This window comes from Psittacula echo (assembly GCF_963264785.1).
Source record: "Psittacula echo genome assembly, chromosome: 8".
NCBI classification, from domain to species: Eukaryota; Metazoa; Chordata; class Aves; order Psittaciformes; family Psittacidae; genus Psittacula; species Psittacula echo.
Window position 1 is genome coordinate 9,899,679 of NC_137744.1, and position 19,084 is coordinate 9,918,762.

At 53.3% G+C, this 19,084-nt stretch overlaps 3 protein-coding genes across 7 annotated transcripts in view; 1 reads left to right on the forward strand and 2 right to left on the reverse strand.

The window, feature by feature from the left end:
* MPP1 (MAGUK p55 scaffold protein 1) overlaps positions 1–4,481 on the forward strand; it is a 17,295-nt gene extending 12,814 nt beyond the window's left edge. For both annotated transcript variants that reach the window (XM_080624762.1, XM_080624763.1), the window contains exons 8-12: positions 123–203; positions 726–806; positions 1,227–1,429; positions 1,736–1,810; positions 3,794–4,481. In XM_080624762.1, coding sequence (XP_080480888.1) covers positions 123–203; positions 726–806; positions 1,227–1,429; positions 1,736–1,810; positions 3,794–3,970 — 617 coding nt within the window. In that variant the 3' untranslated portion in view covers positions 3,971–4,481. The remainder of the gene's footprint in view (positions 1–122; positions 204–725; positions 807–1,226; positions 1,430–1,735; positions 1,811–3,793) is intronic.
* Positions 1–17,831, reverse strand: part of DKC1 (dyskerin pseudouridine synthase 1) — a 20,673-nt gene extending 2,842 nt beyond the window's left edge. The window contains exons 1-16 of one of the 4 annotated variants that reach the window (XR_013957549.1): positions 16,295–17,188; positions 16,124–16,185; positions 15,822–15,908; positions 15,191–15,282; positions 14,472–14,656; positions 13,915–13,979; positions 13,249–13,375; positions 12,733–12,863; positions 11,616–11,759; positions 11,054–11,174; positions 9,661–9,779; positions 8,809–8,912; positions 8,313–8,367; positions 7,406–7,564; positions 6,709–6,948; positions 1,895–1,946 (exon numbers count right to left, since the gene is read on the reverse strand). Coding sequence is in view for 2 of the 4 variants with exons in the window: in XM_080624760.1 (XP_080480886.1) it covers positions 6,880–6,948; positions 7,406–7,564; positions 8,313–8,367; positions 8,809–8,912; positions 9,661–9,779; positions 11,054–11,174; positions 11,616–11,759; positions 12,733–12,863; positions 13,249–13,375; positions 13,915–13,979; positions 14,472–14,656; positions 15,191–15,282; positions 15,822–15,908; positions 16,124–16,185; positions 16,295–16,310 (1,536 nt within the window). In the remaining 2 variants the exon portion in view is untranslated. Of the gene's footprint in view, positions 1–1,894; positions 1,947–5,593; positions 6,949–7,405; positions 7,565–8,312; positions 8,368–8,808; positions 8,913–9,660; positions 9,780–11,053; positions 11,175–11,615; positions 11,760–12,732; positions 12,864–13,248; positions 13,376–13,914; positions 13,980–14,471; positions 14,657–15,190; positions 15,283–15,821; positions 15,909–16,123; positions 16,186–16,294; positions 17,189–17,775 lie in introns of those variants that run through there. The other 3 variants (XM_080624760.1, XR_013957548.1, XM_080624761.1) reach the window with 3 other exon arrangements.
* F8A1 (coagulation factor VIII associated 1) lies at positions 17,329–18,982 on the reverse strand. Its single transcript, XM_080624765.1, has one exon. It carries the CDS (start codon positions 18,922–18,924, stop codon positions 17,851–17,853), a length of 1,074 nt encoding a protein of 357 aa, XP_080480891.1. The 5' UTR covers positions 18,925–18,982; the 3' UTR covers positions 17,329–17,850.
* Between the last annotated feature and the right edge of the window lie 102 nt (positions 18,983–19,084).

Consider the following 19,084-nt stretch of genomic DNA (forward strand, 5'->3'; position numbering starts at 1 on the left):
CCAGCCCAATCCTGATGCTCCCTCCACTTGCCCAAGGACCTGCCTTCGGTCTGACACACACATAGCCCTGCTGCTGCAGCCAAACCAGCTCTAACCGCTGTCTTGTTTCTCCTCTGCTCCAGTTTTTGACCAGCTGGATGTGGTTTCCTATGAGGAGGTGGTGAGGCTGCCTGCCTTCAAGAGGAAGACTCTGGTGCTCATCGGTAGGTCCTGTGTGCTGTGGGATCCTGGGAGGGGACCGTACAGGGCTGGGGCAGTCTGGCCCTTCGTAAGCTCTGGGGAGCGTTTCTCCTTCCTGGAGCAGGCAGCAAGCGGGCTGACCTCCCCGTGGCATTGCGCATGCTCTGGCATCTGCGCTGAGCTGCTGGGCTTGGGTTAATTCAGGAGTTTCCAGCTCCCGAGTGTCTTTATGGGTGATTCTGATTGAAAGCAGCTCTGGTCTGCCCAGCTGCCTTTGGGGCAAGCACTCAAACACTGTGGGTGCTGAGCACTGTGGGTGCTGAGCACTGCGGCCATGGGCAGCCCATGCAGCCCAGTGGGCACCAGTCCATTCTCCAGCTGGGGCTATAGGTGAGTGTGCCCAGGGCAGGGAGTGCCACTTCCAGGGCTGGAATACACCACAGACCAGCTCAGACAGCAGGTCCTGGGCAAGGCTGCCGGAGCTCTGCACTGTTCCTCAGGCTTCCCCGAGCCCATCTCCAGCTTCCATCCCTCCTTGTCTGCAGGGGCCAGCGGCGTGGGCCGTAGCCACATCAAGAACGCTCTGCTCAGCAACAACCCGGACAAGTTCATGTACCCACCCCCTTGTAAGTACCCAGGTCAGAGGCACAGGACACGTTTCCTGTGACCTCCTCGAGCCAGGGCCTTCTGACAGCAGATGGGACACAGGGAGATATTCCTTGCCACCAAGACCCTGATGTTGGAGGCCACCCTGTCTGCTGTCCCATGGGCTGAGCCTGCCAATGGCTGCAGGGTTGCTACCGCCTGCATTGCAGACACCTCACTCTTCACATCCTAACAGCTCTCATTGGGCTTGCTGGGTTCCGTAATTGTCCCAAGCAGGAACGGGGATTAGTACAGCCAAGTCTTGAGGGCCTCCGTGCGCTAGCCTCATGCTCAACAAGGGAAGGTGGGATGCTCAGGTTATCCAGAGCAGAGGCTTCCTGCTCTGCTCTGTTCCCTGTTCCTTCTGGGCACCAGCACTCACCATGTCCCTCTCTGCGCAGACACCACACGGCCCCAGAAGAAGAATGAGGTGGATGGAAAGGACTACTACTTTGTGTCCACCGAGGAGATGACCCGGGACATCTCAGCCAACGAGTTCCTGGAGTTTGGAAGCTACCAGGGAAACATGTTTGGCACCAAGTTTGAAACAGTGCACAAGATCCACCAGCAGGACAAAGTCGCTATTTTGGACATTGAGCCCCAGGTAGGGAGCAGGGGATGGGGTGGCCACCAACTGAAGTCCCTGTGTGCTGGCTGTCACTGTCCCTGCCCTCCCCTTGCCCACCCACCCTTCACAAAGGAACAAGCACATATGGGTGCAGTGAGGATATTCCCTGTCGCAGCACACATCTGGCTATGACAAGGTCCCTTTCCCCCCTCCAGCACCAAGTGTGTGAGTGCTGCTTTGCACAGTGGCAGCTGTGTCCAGTTCCCAGCTCAGAGCAGGCTGGGGATGCTCTTATATCCTCCCCATGGAAACCCTCTGGTAACTGCACCCTTCTCTCCACAGACCCTGAAGATCGTCCGCACGGCCGAGCTCTCCCCATTCATAGTGTTCATTGCCCCAACAGACAAGGCAGAGCAGGTGAGTGGCAGGGCACTGAGCCTGAGTTCTGCTCAGGGAAGGGGGCAAGGACCCCCCTGCAGCAGTCCAGGACTTGCCTTCTGCTCCATATCAGCTTCTTCTGCTGCATTGATCCTTGTGGTCCAGTAGAGCAGACCTGAGAAACAGGAACTGAGGATTCCTGTGGCTGTAGACTCCCTCCCAGATTGACACCCCCATCAACCCTTATGCTTGCAGTATAATTAGCCCCTAACATGTAGTGGGGTGTCCAGCCCAGCTCCCAGGGCCATCTCCAGCTGCAGCATTGCTGCAGAGCAGGAACATTTATCCTGCCATTGGCTATGCAAATGGAACACACATACAGCAGCTCCTTTCATTCTTTGCCTCATTAAGCTGCTCATCTCTCCAAAACTGGGATGAAAGCAGCACTAATGCTGCAGTTAACTCATGCAGCACCACAAGGCTAGCAGCCACACGCTGCCATTGCCCAGGAATCCCCTAATGCAGGGATGGAGGGAGCAGTGCTGCCTGCTCTGCCAAGACACAGGACCAGCTCCCACAAGGTCTAACCTCTGCAGGGAAATGGGAAGTGATGGAAGAACAGGGAAACCCACAGAGCAGCGCTCCTCCTTGTCTTGTGTCCAGGGACTTTCCCCCAGGACACAGGGAAATGGACTGAAGATGAAAGAGGGCAGATTGAGATGAGCTCTCAGGCAGAAGCTCTTCCCTGTGAGGGTGCTGAGGCGCTGGCACAGGGTGCCCAGAGAAGCTGTGGCTGCCCCATCCCTGGCAGTGTTCAAGGCCAGGTTGGACACAGGGGCTTGGAGCAACCTGCTCTAGTGGAAGGTGTCCCTGTCCGTGGCAGGGGCTTGGAGCTGAATGAGCTTTAAGGTCCCTTCCAACACAAACCATGCTGTGATTCTACATCCAGACAGGACCACCAGCTTGCTAATTTGGGGTCCATAAAGGTTAAAGTAACAGTTTGCAGGGCAAGTGCTTATGCATCCCACAGGCATTTAGCAGCACGGTGAACTCAGAGGGCTGCAAAGCCAGTTGCAGAAGGCTGGGGGGGGCAAATGCCAGGCCAGGAAGGGCAGTGGGCAGCCTGCTGCATCCCACCCCACGGCTGCCTCCAGGCAGAGGAGCTGGCTCTGCCGCAGTGGGCAGGGCCAGCCCCGCTGGTGCAGGCACTATATATAGCTGCTGCTGCAGCTCAGGTAGCTGCTTACCAGGAGGGATGCAACAGAGCCAAACGTGAGCTGGCAGAGCTCATATGGGCCAGGCACACTGGTTATTGCCCACCCCGCGAGCTGCTGGGCAGCACACAGCAGAGCTCAGCAAGAACTACACCCCAAGCTCTTTGCCCATCCCCAGGCACAGAAGCAGGGAACTGCTTACATTTCAAGCTCTGTTGGTGACATAAGTGGAAATGGGTCTGGACTTTGCTATTGAGGGGCACACAGAGACATGCTGCTGGGATGCTCCTGCTAGCTGCGGCGCTGTGCAGAACAGCCACGCTGGCTGAAGGAGGCAGGCAGCTTTGCTTCTACTACGACAAAATCCATCCCAGCCAAAAGCAGCCTGCTAGCCGGTGCTGCCCAGGTCAAGAGCCAGTGGGGACAGACCATCCTGCAGGGATCCTACCTTGAAACCAGCCTCAGGTCTCAAGCTGGCTACACTGCATAGCGTAGTAATGGGCAGCCTGCTGCTCGATAAACCTTCTCCTCCTAGGGAGCTATCACAAAGCATTTCAAAGATCAATACCAGACAGCTCTGTCATCACTCCAGCACATAACCTGGTGCTCTCAGCGTGGCATAGAAGTCCAGCAAAACTCCCAGAGAATGCACCAGCTCCTGTCTTGTCAGACTGCACAGATGCTCTGATGCTTAGCAACCACTTGAGCTGTTTTGGTGGTAGTTGGAGGGAGTTTGGCTGCTGGGGCAGGCTGTGAAATTCCCCTCCTCCCTCCCCAGCCTCCTGATCCACTGTCCCGTTTCTTGCAGACAGAGGCTTTGCAGCAGCTCCGGAAGGATTCGGAGAGCATCCGGAGCCGATACGCACACTACTTCGACCTCTCGCTGGTCAACAACGGCGTGGAAGAAAGCCTCCAGCTGCTGCAGGAAGCCTTTGAGCAGGCCTGCAACTCCCCACAGTGGGTGCCTGTCTCCTGGGTCTACTAAGAGGGCATCCGACCCCAGCCACTTCCCATCAGTCATCCTGCAGCCATGGGGAGAAACCTTCTCAGCTTTCCCTGATCCACACACAGCCCAGCACAACTCCCTTCCTCTGCTGCTCCACGGACATGGTCTCAATTGGGTGACACACAAAACAGGATCTCTGGATCCCCTCTCCCCAGGGAACACAGGACAGGGAATGCCCAGGGGACAGCTGCCTCCCTGGGTACCACAATGCAGTGGTAAATTAAGTGGCTACAGCCAAGCCCAGAGCACCCCATTAGCTCAGAGCACAGCTCCCACCTCACTGGGCAGGGGAAAGCTCAGTCCTGCTGGAGCACCCAGATGACCTCTGCATCAGTCCCAAGGGAAGTGAAAGAGCAGAGGCTTTGCAGGCAGATGTCCCCCACCATGAGAGCACACTGTACCACAAACACCTCAACAGCCTGGCTGGAGGCTGCAAGGCTTCAAGGAAACCCACAGCTTAGGAGGCTTCACACAGACCATACCAATGCTCCTACATTAAGGGTTCCTCGTCACACATAGGAAAGAGCAGGAAAAGGAGAGCATGGATTTGATGCTGGTGGCATGGAGCATGCCACCCCCAGGCAGGCCTCAGCACATGTTCTAAGGTTGAATCGTGCGATTCCCCCTGTGCAGCTGTAAAAGCTCAGTGTATTTCAGCTCTCACTGTGCAGCTTGGATTGTTACCGCCTCAGCAGCAGCCAAGGAAGTCCCATGGACCAAACCCCAGAGGGACAGACAAGTTCAATGGGTAAATCTAGCCCCAAGCAGCAGTTGCATGCAATAGAAACAGCATCCCTACAAAAATCATCCAGGCATGCTTTCTCCAGTCTAGGGTGTACTTGCACACTGTATATGTGAGCATAAAAGCCATCCCTGCAAAATGTCCTGCAGGAGTGCAGTGAAGCACAAACCCCACCGTGACCATGTCTGGGAAGCATCACCCTGGCTCCTGGGCAAACCATAGCCATCATTTAGGTGACCTCTCTCATTTGTGTGTTCAGCAGTCAGCTAAGGGAAAGGGTTCAGAAGTCTTGTGCAATTCTTAAAGGATGCCAAAAACACAATCGATGTGCAATAGGGACCTTTGTTCTGATCCACTGCAGGGAAACAATGAGCAGCAATAAACGTGTGCTGAGACGTTGCCATGACTGGTGGTGTACCTCTTCCTCTGAGCACTTCCTGGAAGTCTGTTCTCACCTCTCTGCCCCTAACACACAAGGTTGGGCAGGCCAGCACCAAAAAGTCCCTCCAGCAACCGAGACCTCTCCAGCACAGGCAAAGGAGGAAAGGGAACACCCAGCTTCCAGGCATATGTCTTCACATGTGGGTTTTACCCAAGTGGAGGGTGGCCCCATGGCATATGTGAAGTCCTGACCAGCAACAAAGGCCCCCTCTGGTCGTGGTCCACATCAGCATGACCCCTTCTCTGCACCAGCAGCTTCTCCAGCAGAGCAGCACAAAGGCTGGGCAGAAGGGGCAGCCGTTTACCTGCCCTGCTGCAGCATGCACACGCATTAAGCTGCCTCCCCTCCCCAGGAACAGAGCACTGATCTCTTACAGGAGGCAGATGAGGAAGGAAGTCACCCATTCAAAAATAGGGCTTTTATTTTTATGTAAAAAAGAGTAAATAAAAATGGATTTTTTTCTTTCTGCTCAGGTTCGGGCAGCCACGAGCTGCTGGCCCCACTGCCTGCGTGTATCTCTAGCGTTGGAGGGGAGAAAAGTCAGATGGTTAAAAGCAATGCATGAGGCTAAGACAAGCGTTACAGAATCTCTGCAGGGATGAAGCTCAGAACAAAGCAGAGTGGATCCTTCCCACGTGGAAGGATCCCATTAAACGGGTCTAAAGTCTGGCTCAGCATTACCCCTGGGAGAGGAAAGAGACCTCCCACCCCCAGCAAGCCACCCAGCAAATGAAATCAGGACAAGAAACCACTCAAGGCCCACAGCCCATGCCTCCTTGCAGAGGTGCTTCTGGCCAAGCTTTTCCTCAAGAAGACTCCAGTCCCAACAGCCCTTTAGCACAGCATACTGGACACTTCACTTCAGCCCCCCAGCAGCATCCGTTTCCAGCCTTCCAGAGCATATAGGCTATCAAAGCCCTGGAAGTCAACTGAAAGTGTTGTGGTCCCATTCCAATAACTGGGTAGAGGAGAGCAAATTGCAGCCAGAGGTACACAGTGACAAGGTCCCTGGGGCACCGGGCCTGGGGATCAGCCAACAACTAACATGTAGGTCCCCGCACTATGAAGCAAAAAGCAGGAATTCCATGTTCTAATCCTTTTATGATAAAGAGTTAAAAAAAGCACTGAGGAATCTCAGGATGGACTATTTGATTTCATCTAGGCAAGGGCTGAAACAAGCATATGGCCAGGTCAAAACAAAGAGCCCTTCCAATAACCGATTTGACTGTCATTCATTCAGATGGGCCATGACAAAGCCAGTCCTCCAGACACCAACATTCTATGACTGTCAGGTAAGAGCTCCAACCTTGGAGGAAAAGGAAGAAAGAGGCAGGACAAGAGGAGGGAGAAACATTATTCCTCCCTCTCAAAATGAAATCAGAGACACCAAGTTAAGAGCCAGAAGCTACAGCTTCCCTGAAGATACCACTTCTATTGGCATCATGGTGCTCAGCTTTAGAGAGCAATCCAGTGCAAGGGCAGCAAGACATCCCGCTCCTCTGGCAACCCTTAAAACAGGATGAGGAGAGGTACCTGAGCAGGGCATATCCTGGGCAAACACACCCGCTCACACGTATACACAACAGAAAAGGGACCTGGAACTTGCTGGCCCCTCCGCCACGCAGCCAGTCCTCTTTTTGTCAAGGCCTCAGACTCCTCCCTCCCTGCTAAGGAGGTTTTCCTGCTTTGGACAGATCCAGTTGCTTACTCCGAGCTCTCTTCTACCTCCTTTTGTTTTTTCTTCTTCTTCTTCTTGGTGCTGGTCTCACTGGTCTGCAAAGAGGTTGGAGATATCAGGAAGGAGTCAAAAAGGAATCCCTCACTGCTCATTTCAGTAGAACAGTCCCACTCCAGATGCAGTGCAGGCTCCCCATGGCTGCAATCCTCTCACTACCATACAAGCACTCAAGCACACTGTCAGCACCAAATGGATCCTACTGGGACCCGTTACAGGGCATCAGAGCACAGAGGCCTAGCAGGAACATGTACCTATGAACAGCCCCAGGGCACAGATAGCTGTTCACCCCATCCCTGCCCCACTGCAGATCTATCCCAAAAGCTTCACCTGCCCAGTCTCCCACCACCCTCAACCAGTTCAGCCTGTGGGGAGCCTGGCACTTGGGGGACACGCACACCAGGATGCTGATGCGTTTGTCCTGAAGGCGTTAAGGAGAGACAGCAACCTCTGCCCCATGCTTGGACTGTACCATGGGAGCACCCAGTTACGTACCACTTCTCTTTGCTCTCCTCCACTCTCAGCTGCCTCTTTGGCTTTCTTCTCTTTCTTCTTCTTTTTCTTTTCCTTTTTGCTCAGCTCCTCTGGTGGCGGGCTGGCAGGGGATGGCGGGCTCACAGTCTCCTCGCTTTCACTCTCCGACTCTCGTTTCCTCTGTTAGAGAAACACGTTGTCAGACACACCACCTCCCAAAGCCGCTCATGTGATAGAAGACCTGTTTGCAAGCCCATTGCAACTATTTTACCTGATTCCATCAAACTACACAGTTAACAATGCTTTGAGCAGCAGGGTGAAGCTACGGACTTGCCAGTGGTCCCCTCCCGCATACACTGGCTAGGATTTGCTTCTGTACCCTGTACTTCCTGTACCCCAAATGCGGCAAGGTTTGAAACACTGCTGCATCTTTCCAAGTGCATGCACAAGCCCTGGCTTAGATCCTTAGATCACAGCACAAGCCCTGACCTAGGGCACTTTAGGCGCAACCCTCACATGGACGTTTCCGCAGCTGTCTGTAGCCTCCAGAAAGGTTTTCTGGCACAACAGATCTCCCCTGTGGCTCCATACAATGGATTTCCTTGGATGCTGCAGCCTGTACACTACAAATCAGAGCTCCTCATTCTCATACTGTGCTACAGGGCTCATAACCAAAGGACAACATCCCAGAGACAAGGCTCTAAATAGGGCACCCTACAGCTAGCTCATGGGCCATGCAACCACAATACACATCTGGGCACTAGGCTCCCAGAAAGTGAAACACCTTCCCCTGTAAAACAACCAACCAAAGCAGCACTCAATCCAGCACCTGATACCAGCTGCCTTAGGGGAATAGGCACGTATCCACCCCTTCATCAGGGCCTTCCTCATACCCATCTCACAGCCAGAGATCTGTAAAGATACTCACTTTTGGAGCCCTCTCCGGCTCTGAAACAGGAGCTGCCTCTTTCTTGGAAGTATCCCTGAAAGAGAAGATCCCCAGACTGAGCAGGACAGTGAGGAACTGACTCGCACTGCTCTGTACGAGCACAGAGTCCCATCCTGCCTCAGGGGCTCTGTAACCCACACTGGGTGCTGGGTGGGGAAGCTGGTGTGGGGAAGACCTGCAGCCTGCACCAGGGTCAGACAAGGCAGGGCAACAGCAAGGTTTCCCCCATTTAATTTAGCAGACTGACTCCCTCTAAAACCACAAGCACAGGCTAGAAAGGGATAACTGTCTGCTCAAGGCCTTTCCCTCCACCACTGCCCACCAGCAGCATGCTCCATCCAAGAAATGCCACCATATCCCATAGGTCCAGAGAGCCACCAGCTTTGTGCCAATATGCTTTAAGAACAAATGGCAGCAGCCCAGCCCTCACTGCACAGGGCTCCCTTCTGCCCCATCATGAAGGAGCTGTACCCACCTGTAATCCACATACTCCTTCTTCCAGGAATCTGGTGTGCTCTCATTGGGCTTTCCATGCTTGTCCAGCAGACCCTTCTGGATCATCATCTTCTTTTGACTGGCCTGAGAGTAACACGCAACAAGTCAGACTGCAGCTCCAGGAAGAAGAAATCATCCCCAGAGTTTCATCCACTCAACCTAAGAGGAGGTACTCCAGAACACACCAACAACTACAGCATTACTTATTTAACACTTCTCTAAGGAGCTTATAAACATCCCCTGCACAGCAGCCTACAAGAAGGCATCTTCACCACCGAATAAGGGCTAATTTGTGGAGGAAGTAACAGCAGCAGCATAAGATGACTCTGGACATAGAATCATAGAATAGAATATTCTATGTGAAGCTCAGATCTTTGATTGGTTTCTCCACCTTTGTGACCTGCTACCTTTCAGCTGAACCACTCCAGCTGCAAATGCAGGGCACTGCTAAAGACTCCAAGATGCTTGCACTGGCCTCCATCACCTCACATTTGCTGTGGGCCTCTCCAGAGCCATCAGTATGGGGTGATAGATGAAGGTCATCTTTGCACAGAGCTCTAGTGCCATCCATTTCACATCATTTGGCTCTTTACCAGAGGACGACTGGTGCTGCAGAGACCTGAGGAGCCCATGCCTGAGCAGCAGTTCCAGCTGGGCCTCAGGCAGAGCTGCCCAGGCTCCACTGGGAGGTAAAGCCTCACTCCCACTGGCACCGGGCTGGCACAGTCAAAGCACTGGGAATCATCACCATTGTGGCTCCAGGACAGCACATCTCTGCCTGAGGGTCATGAGGTGCCACATCCTGGAATTGACCATGCCCCACAGCACTCACCTTGGGACCGAGACCCCATTTGCGGGGGTACGTATCTCTCTCCATGATCACTCTCTTGATCTTTGCCACAACACCATGATCACAGGTAGAAATCACTGCTGTGGTCATCAAGGCAATGGCTGCAAAAGCAGGCAGAGAGTTCATTAACTCTTTTAACAGCACAACTGTGACAGCAATGCAGGAACCTGCTGCGTTCAGCCTGTTCTTCTGTCAGCACAAAGAGGAGCAACACCTCTCACCAGTGCCATCTCACTCCAAAACATCACTGAAGGTAGGTTCTCAACTAAATGTTCAGAGACCTGCTCTGCTCAAAGGCAGCAAGTCCATCAGTAATGGATTAACCACACCATAAGCCTCTACCTTACACAGAAAGACTGGTTCTGGATCAGCAAACACAGCAAGACCACCTCCCGGAGCAGCACCAGCACCACCACTGGATGGGGAAGAGCTCTGTAAGCAGCTCCTGGAGCACTTCCAAGCAGCTCAAGGAACCATACCAACAGAGAAAAGAGCAGTGCTGCTCCTTTATCAGCTCACAAAACCTTGCAGAGGCAAACATAGAAGACTAATCCTACCAATAAATGTTTTCATTGCCAGGTCCCCAAGATGACCAGAGTGCAGGCAGTACAAACAGCAGGATGGAACAGCTAGGCTGTTTACCCCTCCAAGGCCCATCAGTCCCATGGCTCTGCAGAGAGCATGAGACCATGCACCACTGAGCACCATGACAGATCATCTGTACAGTCTGTCAGTCCCTGGCACCTACACAGCTTCTCTGAAGACCCTGGTTAGAACAAAGCACCCCCAAGAGTCACTTCACAGAAGCTGGGAGTTGCTCAAGCCCTTTTACACTGGTTTGCTCAGGAAGTGTGATGTGCAGGTGGCAGTATGTGATCAGACATCATCCTTCATCTCAGTGAGGACAGAGCCCCCCAAAGAGGGGCTCCAACCGTGCCAGCACCACTTCACTCCTGCAGGCAGCCAGCCACACACCACAACAGCCCCCAGTAGGACACTGGCAGACCAGAGGGTCTCTGGAGGCTGCACAGCACCCCAGACCCTAGAACAGGAATCGGGGTGCTGCAGGAGGACAGCACCACTGCACTCAGAGAATGGATAAACTTTGTCATCATCTCACACACAGAGCACACCTGAGCATCCACACCTGAAACCAGGCTGAGGAACCGTTCACACCTTGCCAAGAACTGACACAGCCCCTGTTTCTTAACATCCTGCCCAACACCAGCTGCCTTGGGACACACTAACCCACAGTGCCCATTAGGAAGCAGTATTTAAACCTTCTGCAGATGGATGGGGACCCATTTGTTGTGCATTCATTAGAACATAGCCTGTTATTTCTGCAGCTGGCTGGGCACAAGAAGGAGTTTCATACCTAGGCAGATAGCTTCTCCCTTTGTGGTGATGACAACAATCTCCTGATTAAGCTCAATTCCATCTTCATACCTGAGGACACCAGGCAGCATAATCTTGGCTCCATAGCAAATGGCATTAACCTGAAAACATAGGAAACAGGAAGGCTTATAAGTCAACATGAGAACAAAAACGAGGTAAGAAGTGCCTCTAATATTCTAGCTTCCCACTGCTGTTACAGTCCCAGCAATAACATTTCTTCTTGTCCATTATATAAAACTTCAGAACTTTCTAAAAGAACTATGCAAAGCAAAGCACCTATCACAGCAAACATGTGAGGCAGATCTCCTATAACCATCAGCATCCTCCTGAAGTGAGGAGAGCAGCTTCTCTGCCACTCGATTCTTGCCTCTTGCATCCTACTGCTCACCTGGCAGTGGCTCATACTAGATCCTACACAGCTCACCATCAGGACAGCACTGGACACCATGGGAGCCCTGATCCTCCATTTATTATACCAGCTGTACAAGTGAGGAGAACACTGCAGTCTCTGGCTCTTAGCTAGCACTGTGTTAGGAGCTCACCGCGCTGTCTTTCATGACCAGCCGCTTGTGTGAAGTCAGCAGTTTCTCCAGCGGCAGGATAACTCTTCGCAGGTAGCTGTCATCCTTGTTGTTGTCATACTGCCACTGTGCATCCAGTACATCATGCATGGTCACCATGTTATCCTGTGAAGATTAAGATAAAACCTTTCTGAACTCTCCTCCAGCCACTAACTTGAAACACAAACAGCTGAAGTCCAACAAAAGGAGTGAAAAACAGATGTCCAATTCAGAACCATCAAGAAAGCAAGCTAAAAGAGGCAAGAATACTTTCCACCAACAACCTGAGGTCAGCCTGACTTGTGCTACCACAGACTTCAACCTTCCTAATCTCAGAGAGCACTTGGATCTAATGCATCAGGTGTGTCCACATGAAACTTTGAAATATGACCAAATTTAAACAACTATCTGAGACTTCTAGGCAAAGAAGTCTGAATTAACCAACTCCGCAATCTGTGACATGGAATAAATTCTTGAAGCAGCTGTACACACCCAACCCCTGGAATTCAGAAATGACTGCAGGGATTACAGCTGCAGTAAGAGCACAGATTGGTGGGGAAGCACTTCCACTGATACATGTGTTTTGCAAGAAAAGAAATCAGTTCTGGAGTCTGGACTGGCAGCAGGATCCAGCTATGACCAGACTAAAAGGACCGTACCGTGTTCAAAAGCCTGCACCTCCCAGGCTCAGCCTGATGAAGCACATTCCCTGCATTATGCCCTGACACCAAGTGGTCATTGATTGCAAAGCAGACAGCCCATCCACCTGAACTCACAGCACATGCATGGTTTGTAGGCTGAGAAACACAGGTGGCATGAAACACACTTTCAGTCACCATGGTGCACTTCCCAGTCATTCACTGTCCCAAAGTTTAATTACCAGAACAGGGACAACACCTTGAACTGAACTCAACACTTTGGTTCCAGACCATCCAGACCAGCAAGAGCTCCCATGTTTTCAGGGCTATTCACTAAACTCCCCCAAGCTGCCATGCACCAGTACCTTCTCCTAACTCTGTAACACTAATGCAGTTCCAAGACACTCCTGCAATTCTGACAAGTTCAAGCTGGCTGGTTATAGTTAGTGCTACCACTCTACCTTCTCTCCCAGGATGCCTGAGCGCACTCTGCGGAGCTCCTGCATCTGGCCCCCTACTCCAAGCAGCAACCCAAGGTGAACACAGAGTGTTCGGATGTATGTGCCTGCTTCACAGCTCACCCAGAAGATACCTGAAACAGAGGGCAGGACAAGAGAGTATTTAAATACGTATCCAGAAATGAACCACATCTAGAAACTCCCTCCAAGAGAAGCTGTACACTGAACCCTTCACAGAGCCATCAGCCTGGGGTGATAGATGAAGGTCATCGTTGCACTGAGTGCTAATGCCATCTAAATTGACATCATTTGGCTCTTTCAATGAAGGATGCAGCAGTAGGAAAAACACAGAGGATTTGCTTCTCAGCATATCCAAGTAATGCATGAAGCAGTTACTGCTTGATGGTGGTGCAGATTTAGGTCTTAAGACATTTGCCAAGAATAGGAAGCAGCCCATTTCACAGGAAATTTTATCAGCCACCAGCTTAATAGGAAGAAGGCAGGAAAGCCCTGTTTTACCTAATCTTCTCTCAGGATCATACTCCACCAGCTTGCTCTCATAGATGGTTCTGACTCTCAGTTGTCGTTTGACAGCAGCAATGAGGGGTGGTCGCTGAAACAGTGCGCCTGTCAGAGTTTCTATTGCCTAAGGATAGAAGCAGAAGTAACTGTTGACACCTGTACCCCAACACCTTGGGGTCTCCAGCAACTATGACCACTTCCATGAGCAAGAAGGTTCACCATAATTTGGTGATGTCATATTTAATAAAGCCAATGTGAACCAGGGATGTGGTCAAAATGCGACCCCAGTGAGCACAGCTGGGCTTTTTCATCAGGTGGCAGTATGTGATCAGACATCATCCTTCATCTCAGTGAGGACAGAGCCCCCCAAAGAGGGGCTCCAACCGTGCCAGCACCACTTCACTCCTGCAGGCAGCCAGCCACACACCACAACAGCCCCCAGTAGGACACTGGCAGACCAGAGGGTCTCTGGAGGCTGCACAGCACCCAGACCCTAGAACAGGAATCGGGGTGCTGCAGGAGGGCAGCACCACTGCACTCAGAGAATGGATAAACTTCATCATCACCTCACACACAGAGCACACCTGAGCTCTGCTCCTACCCTCTCATCTGTACACTTTGCACGTGCAGTGCCAGCATGGCTGAGAGCATGCTGAGACTTACCCTGGCAAGCTGAGCCTCACTCTCAATTGCATTGTGCAGCCGAACAATTCCCACATACTCTTTGCCTGAAAAAACGACAAGAGCAGTCAGGAGTGGCCGCTTGCATTTAATGTTGACCTCAAGGTCCTCCCTGCTTCACAGCCAGAGCCCTGAAGGGTTCACAACCACCTCTCCTACAAAGTGCGCACAGTTTGGTATGGAGTTGGCTATTCTTCCAATGAAATAAATCTGAGCTACATTTATTCTTCACTGATTTCATTTCACTGGACTCGTAGAGCCATAAGTTCTGTTAGCACACAAAAGCAGTCTGTCAGAAATGTTTTCAGTGACTTCAAACTGCACAAGCCTCAAAGAAGCAATCAAGGAAAAGAACCTGGTTCAGCAGGGATGCACCCTCCCTAACTTGTAGTGAGAAGGACAAGCAATCCCTAGGCTCAAGGCACTGAAGAGCAAGGGTAGTCCTTGTCCTTTCGAAGACTGGAAATCTCCATTTTGTCTTCAAAAGAACTCCACACCTCCCCATTTACACTGCAAATGATCCCAGGCAATAAACATACCTGCACTCTGCTGAGATTTGACCAGTCGTGTCGCCCTTTCAATGCACACAATGAGGCACCCAGTCACCTTAGGATCCAGAGTGCCACTGTGTCCTGTCTTCTCTACTCGAAGGATGCGTCGGATCCATGCAACTACCTCGTGGGAAGATGGATTGGAAGGTTTGTCGAGGTTAATAAATCCAGACCTACAGTGCAAGATGACAGAGAGTAGGAACTAAGCACTGTGGCAAACACATCAAGAGCATAAAAATGCTGACAGTATTTGTTATGGCTGCAAAGAAATGTATTTCTCTGCAGCCAAGTGAGCTGTGAGCCTCACAACACAGCTGTCACTGAGTACACATTGAGCTGCTCTGCACACAGCAATGAGAATATTTCATGATCAAAGAATTCTCTTCTCCCCAAACTTCTCATCACTACTCTGCACTTAAGCCAAAGTAAACTATTAGAAACAAACTCCAAGCAGTCTCAAAGCCTAGCAGGCCAAAGGACTTTCCATAAGACCCCAATGTTTGCATGTGCATCCACAGATCAGCCACAACCCCAGAACAAAGCAAGCGTTACAGGAAGTGATCAGCAGCTCCTATTTGGACACTTAATGGTTAGCAGCAAGGCACTGAGTCGAGCAGAAAGGTACAAGGGGAATCCAGAACAGAAAATAGGTTGAAGATATTAACTGTGGAAGAGAAATAAATCACTGCAGCCCCTACTGCACTCACCTCACATAGTCAGAAATCTCTCTCTTCAGGGGATTAGCGCCAAAAGAAAGAGGTGTGTAGTGTGCTGTCATCACATTTAGCTTGTCGAAGTTCTACAAAATCAAAGCAAAAGTTACAAGTGTTTGTCAGCTCACCTTAGTTTCAGGGCTGCTTTGCCCCAATACATCTCCCCAGTTACACAACGTCTAATTTGTACATTTGAGTGTTAAGAGCCTCTTCCAAAATGAAAATGACCCAACAATGAAACCATGTTTTATGGGAAGAGAAAGAAGAAGTCCCACACTGAAAAGTGATGGGAAAGCAGCAGAATACCAGCCTTTACAATGCAGCATAAATCCAGTGTGCCCCAGAAACTCAGCACAAGCAATTCATAAGTACACACAGACCACAGGCAACTGAAATAAACAGAAGAAATCTGGCTGGGTCTTTACAGAAGAGATGGCAAACTTATAAAGCAGGCATGCAAATCATGCTGCAGGACAAACATTATAACATGATTTCTGCATACAGAGAGCTATTCCCTAGCAGCAGGGTTGCACAGAGAAGGAGCTGTGCTTCTCCAGGGGTCTACACTGAGGACAAAAGAATGCAGCAGGACCAGGGCCACGAGGTTGTCTATGACCCCCCCTACCTTCAGCAGCAAGGGCCACTGCGACGTGTCCAGCTGGGCGACGCGGGACTCGGGTTTGATGAAGAACTCTTCCGTGTGCTGGATGTCCTGATGGGGATGAAGGTACCGAGATCAGAAGGGGTACCCCGTAGGCCCGCGCTCCCCCTGCTGCCTCCACGTGGCCCCGGCCATGCTCCCGCTCGGGCACGCCGTGAGGCACCGCGGACTCCCAAGCCCTGCCCTTAGCCCCCACGGATGGAGCTGCGGAACCCCCCGTCACCTTCTCTCCCTTCTCCCCTCTAAGCCGGGATCTCCGCACTCACCGCTACATCCTCATCGGCAAGCGCCCGCTTCTCCTTCTTGCGCCGCTTCGTCACACTGGAACCTGCGGGAGCGACACGGTGAGCATCCCCGCCGGCAGCGGAGCGCGCCCCGGGCCGCGCCCATTGCCCCGAACCCCCACCCCGGGCCGGGCCGGGCCCTCCGCCACGCACCGTTCCCGTCAGCCATGGCCGCACCGCGTGGTGCCGCCGCCGCCGCCGCGCAGGGACCGCGGAGGCCGTCCCTTCCCGACAAGCCCCGCGCAGCGCCTGGTCCCGCCTAGCGCTTTGCGCGCCCAGGCCTCGACCTACCGGCGGCCGGAGGAACCGGATGTCCTGTCCCATCGGGAAGCGGCGTTGGTTCCCTCGGCTCCGCAGGCAGCGTGCGGGGGGTGGTTGGCAGCAGTCATTTAGCGGAGCGGTGAATCCTGTTGTCCCGTCTGAACCTTTACAGCGAAGTGAGGCGTTAACACAGCGGATGGACCCTCCCGGTTGGGGTCCAGCTTTGGTGAGAGAGGACTTGGATCCCTGAGTCTCCAGACTGGATACCATGTACCTGCCTTCCTGCTGGTGCTGGTTGAAGCCGTTGGAGCAATGGATCCCCACCATTCTCCAAAGCCCCCTCATAACCCTGCTTCAATTTACTTTTAGCTTCTTGCAAGCGTGATTCTAATTTACGGCCTCGGCTTAAACCATGACACACCAGATTTCTAACCCCAGACTGGGCACCTATTATAATCCCAAATAGGATCTCCCCAAAGCCAGGCAGCCAATCTCCTCCCAACTCCGGGGTTAATTTCACATTCTTTTCAATTATCTTCTTCTTCTAATAGAACTACTCAGTAACAGGTTAACATCTGCCTAGGATGAATTATAGCCCGAAGAAATGTTAGTGATCTATTAGTGATGCACATTGATCCACAACTTCTCTTAACCTGGTCATTTGATTTCCTCACATAACCAAACCCCCAGTGTTCCAGGTGTGAAGGCTGTAACACTGGAAATGGGGGAAGAATATTTCACACACAGACATCCCTTCCACTGACTGCACTGCAGGAAGATTAAGGATAACATTAAAAATCTTGGAGTAAGGCTCAACAGGAGCAGTGGGAACATCAGAGGAAACTGGGGTGGGAATCAATAAGTAATACAGAGGGAGAGTACAACGTGGTGCAGAAACAAACTCATCTGTTCTATGTAAGATGCAGCCAGACTGATACCAGCACCCGTCCTCAGACAGCTACTTGCAGGTCACTGACCAACTCCCTTTCCCCACGAGAGCCAAATGCTCTCTTTGGCTGCACTATCTTCGTCTTCGGGGGAAACAAAAAAGTTTTACGTGCTGCCTTTTATCAAAGCAACTTCAGCAACTTCCAATTCCCAGACATGCAAACCCTCCAGCACCCTTACCTCAGGTGATACCACCCTGGCAAGTTTTCCTGTCTGCAAATTACAGCCAGTTCTTCAAGAAACACCCTGTTTCTGTCGTTCTGCTTTAGCATTACACTTTTTCAAAGCATGACAACTTTCAATATGCACAGTGAGTAGTTTACTATGACACAACATAAGATGAACGCATTTGCTCATCAATTATTACTTGCTTCTGTTATAGAATTCGTATTAAAAATAAATAACAAAATAGAAGATAAACTGACACAGACTGTGGCTTCAGTAAGTCCAAGCCCGACCCTGCAGCCCTGCAAAAGGCCCGTCCATGCCTGCAGTGGTGCTCAGAGCCCCTGTCCAGCAGGGCTCAGCATCTCCTGCAGCACCAGGTGGAGGAGGTGGTTCTGCTCTGCGCTAAGCAGCGGCCAGAGCTCGGCCTGCAGGGCCTTCAGAGCCTCTGCGTCCTTCTCCTGGCACGCCAGCACAGCCGACTGCAACAGCAGGAAGAGCTCGGACGGCAAGTAGCTCGCTGCAGGCGGCAGGCCTCCACCCGCCCCGGCGCCGCCACCAGTCCCGGGCCCCGCGCCGCTCTCGGGAGCCTCCCAGCAGTACTGCTCCAGCGTCCGGGCGTGCTCGGGCAGCAGCTTGGCGGGCGGTGGCTGCAGCAGCAGCAACAGCAGCACCCGCGACACCTCGCAACGCGCCAGCATGTCCATGAAGGCACCACCGGGGGCTCCCCCGCCGCCGACACCACCACTCAGCCCGGCCGCGGCCAGCGCCTGCGCCCGAGTCAGCGCCGCCAGCGCGCCGGCGTAGTCGCGACCGAGCAGCAGGCAGGAGGCGCGGTCGGCCAAGCACCGCAGAGCCTCCAGGGGCAGCCGCGCCACCGCCAGCAGGTCGGCTGCCCGCTGCAGAGGCGCGGCGGCGCTGGCGGGCCGCCCCGTGTCGCGCAGCGCCGCGGCCAGCTCCAGACACAGCCCGGCCGCCAGCGCCGGCTGCCCCCGCTCCAAGTGCAGGCGGGCGGCAAACGCGCCACAGCTCTGCGCCGCCGCGACGTGCTCGCCGAAGCCTCCGCGCAGCCCCAGGCGCTGCCGCAGGTCGCGCTCCTGGCGCAGGAAGAGCCGCGCGGCCTCGGCCAGGGCGGCCGCCTCGGCGGGGCCGTGGAACAGGCTCTGCGCGCACCGCGCAACGGCCAGCTGGCACCAGGCCGCGTAGGGCAGGCTCTCCTGGGCGCGCAGCTCCCTCGCCAGCGCCGCGAACTGCTCGGCCGCCTCCGCCACGTTCGGCTTGCGCAGGAAGCGCCGCCGCAGCTTGGCCGACACCAGCCGGTATCGCGACAGAAAATCGCCGTCGCTGCCCAGGCCCGGCCCGGAGCCGCCCGCCCCACCGGGGCCGGAGCTGCCCGCAACCGACAGCATCGCGCGCCAGCCGGAACTGGCGCACCCGGAACGCTCGCTGCTTCACTCCGCCTCGCGTAGCCGCCGGCCAATCAGCGCCCACTCCGCGGTCACGCGGACGGCGGCGCACGGAAGGGGCGTGGCTATTGGGCAGATCTCAAGGACGCCCCGCCCACTAGTG